At 57.6% G+C, this 2,260-nt stretch overlaps 2 protein-coding genes across 2 annotated transcripts; one reads left to right on the plus strand and one right to left on the minus strand.

The window, feature by feature from the left end:
- Nucleotides 1-67: 67 nt before the first annotated feature.
- On the plus strand, nt 68-381 carry SPRG_21732 (hypothetical protein; the record flags this gene model as incomplete). Its single annotated transcript, XM_012355759.1, has 2 exons — nt 68-80; nt 107-381. The coding sequence occupies 2 exons, from the start codon at nt 68-70 to the stop codon at nt 379-381; spliced, it is 288 nt and encodes a 95-aa protein (XP_012211149.1).
- Nucleotides 382-748: 367 nt separating this feature from the next.
- Nucleotides 749-1,504, minus strand: SPRG_16356 (hypothetical protein; the record flags this gene model as incomplete). The annotated part of the gene is made up of 3 exons (XM_012355760.1): nt 749-1,179; nt 1,235-1,396; nt 1,444-1,504. 3 exons carry the CDS (start codon nt 1,502-1,504, stop codon nt 749-751), a joined length of 654 nt encoding a protein of 217 aa, XP_012211150.1.
- Nucleotides 1,505-2,260: the final 756 nt, after the last annotated feature.

The following is a 2,260-nucleotide window of genomic DNA, read 5'->3' on the forward strand; positions in this document are numbered from 1 at the left end:
CGCGGCGCGGTATCGTACGCGGGCGGGCGCTACGACGGCGCGTTCGCTCGCGGCGTGTACCACGGGTATGGTCGGCGCACGTATGCGTCCGGAGCCGTCTACGAAGGCCACTTTGAGCACGGCGCCCGGCACGGATTTGGCAAGTACCAATGGATCGACGGCGAGGTGTACCAAGGCGAATGGGCCCACGACCGGCCGCATGGCATCGGCGTCTGGTCCAGCGACGACCGCTTCTTCCATGGTGGTTGGCGCCGCGGCGTGCCGCACGGACCGGGCGCCTACGTCGACCAAGTGACAAAAGAAGCGACGTATGCCGAGTTCTCGCTCGGCACGAGCGCAGACGGCCGCCTTGTGTTACCCGAGCTCCTCCTCGACGCATAATTTGGTCTCGGAAAGAGTGTATGTGGCAGTCGTTCAGTGTCGCTTGTTGAGTTGTCTCTGGTTCAAAAGCGTCTTCTGGACTCGTTAGCGGACGAATTCTTTATTGACGTCGAACGATGGCGGCATCTTCACTCGTCTAGAACGCGTCTTGTTGCGACCTCCTTCCTCATGTGCTTGTATCATCCAGCACCTCGGAGCCAAACCGAGCTGTAGCGTTGGCCAACCACCAAGGAATCGGTACTCGTTGGACTGACTGCTAGCAAGGGTCCAAACCGCAAAATAACGTAGGAGGTATCTTGTATATATTCTATACGATGTACTACTATGAGACAAATTTCATAGACTGTGCAGTCGTGGTCCTTGGGGATTACGGCGCGTTGGTGATCACCGCCCAGTGGTCGTGCTCGGTGAGGTACGAGAACGGATCGTGCGACTCGTTTGTGCTGGGCACATACTCGATAAGCTCCAGGATCGGCTTGACTCTCTCCGTCCCAACCACCGACGTCAAGAACGCCGCTGCCATATCAATGCCCGCCGTGACGCCGGAGCTCGTCCAAATGTTGCCGTCAACGACCCAGCGCGCTTGCTTGACCCACTGGATGGCGCTCGAGCCGAAACTCTGGATGTGCTGGAAAGCGAGCTTGTTGGTCGTCGCACGCTTTCCGTCGAGAAGCCCCGACGCTGCGAGGAAGCTCGAGCCCGTGCAAACGCTCAGAATGTACGTTGCAGATTCCGCACGGGCGCGGACAAACGCGAGGTATGCCGGGTCTTTGGCGAATACGTCGGTGCCAAGGCCACCTACACGCGCGAGCCAAGAATGACGTTGGAGTTCAAAATGCAGTCGTGGGCTTACCAGGGAGCAAGAGGATGTCAATGCGCGGCGCCGACTCGAAGCTGTGCGAGGCCACCATCGGCGTGCCAGCCATCGGCGGGTTGGTCCACATCGTGCCTGCGTGCTGAGAGATCGTGACGGTATCAAACACGTCCGGCAGCATGTCGAAGAGCTGCAAAGGTCCTATTACCACACGCTGTGGGAAGACGACAAGGCACGATCAAACGCACCGGCAACGTCCATGATGGTGTAGCCGTCAAAGAGGAGAACGCCGACCGTTAGCTTTGGCATATTCGACTCGAGTCGACGCAGTGCAATTGGAAAATGACAGCACGGCTAAGACGGCCATCAAGTGCACCGAGACCTGGCTGTGCCATGGTGTCCTTACATCGGCGCCGATTGCTCGATCCATCGCTCGGCGTCATACTTTTATCGAATGCGTCCCGATTGCCCCGGAATACCCTGGGATTCGGCGGGGAGTCTCCGCGGAAAGAGACAGTCATGAGAAATAACATGCAGGGCTAGGGCCTGGGCTCGTTTTCATGACGCAAGCGGTCAAGTTGAGCGATCAACGAAGAACGTGTGGCGATTACCGAGCGTGTATGCATACCGGTACACCGAGCGTAGTGCAGCGGTGTGCACTGCAGTCTTTAGAGCATGCGTTGGACGGGATCCGAGGAGCAATTGCCCAAGGCACCAAAGCCAAGCTGCCCTAACCCCGTTCGAAGGGCAAGCGGGGAGCTGCGATGAGAGGTGTCGGTAGCATCAAGTCTCTCCATGGCGCTCTCAAACTTGCGTCAACGCTGTAGAGCTTACAAGGCGCCAGATAGGGGAACGCGGCTTCCATTTACGCAAATAGATATTATAATAAATGCGCCGCCTAATGCTAATCTATCAGACTAGGCCTTGCATTTATCATCAAACATCTTCCAAGCAAAGGCGTTCCTCTTTCCGTCACCTACTGACCGCTCTGCTTGGGCATCTCCTCGCACCGAGTGGGCGCTTAGAGGGAAGGGAAAGCGTTCGTGTCGGCGACGTTGGGGGCCT

This window comes from Saprolegnia parasitica (genome assembly GCF_000151545.1).
Source record: "Saprolegnia parasitica CBS 223.65 unplaced genomic scaffold supercont2.301, whole genome shotgun sequence".
NCBI classification, from domain to species: domain Eukaryota; phylum Oomycota; class Saprolegniomycetes; order Saprolegniales; family Saprolegniaceae; genus Saprolegnia; species Saprolegnia parasitica.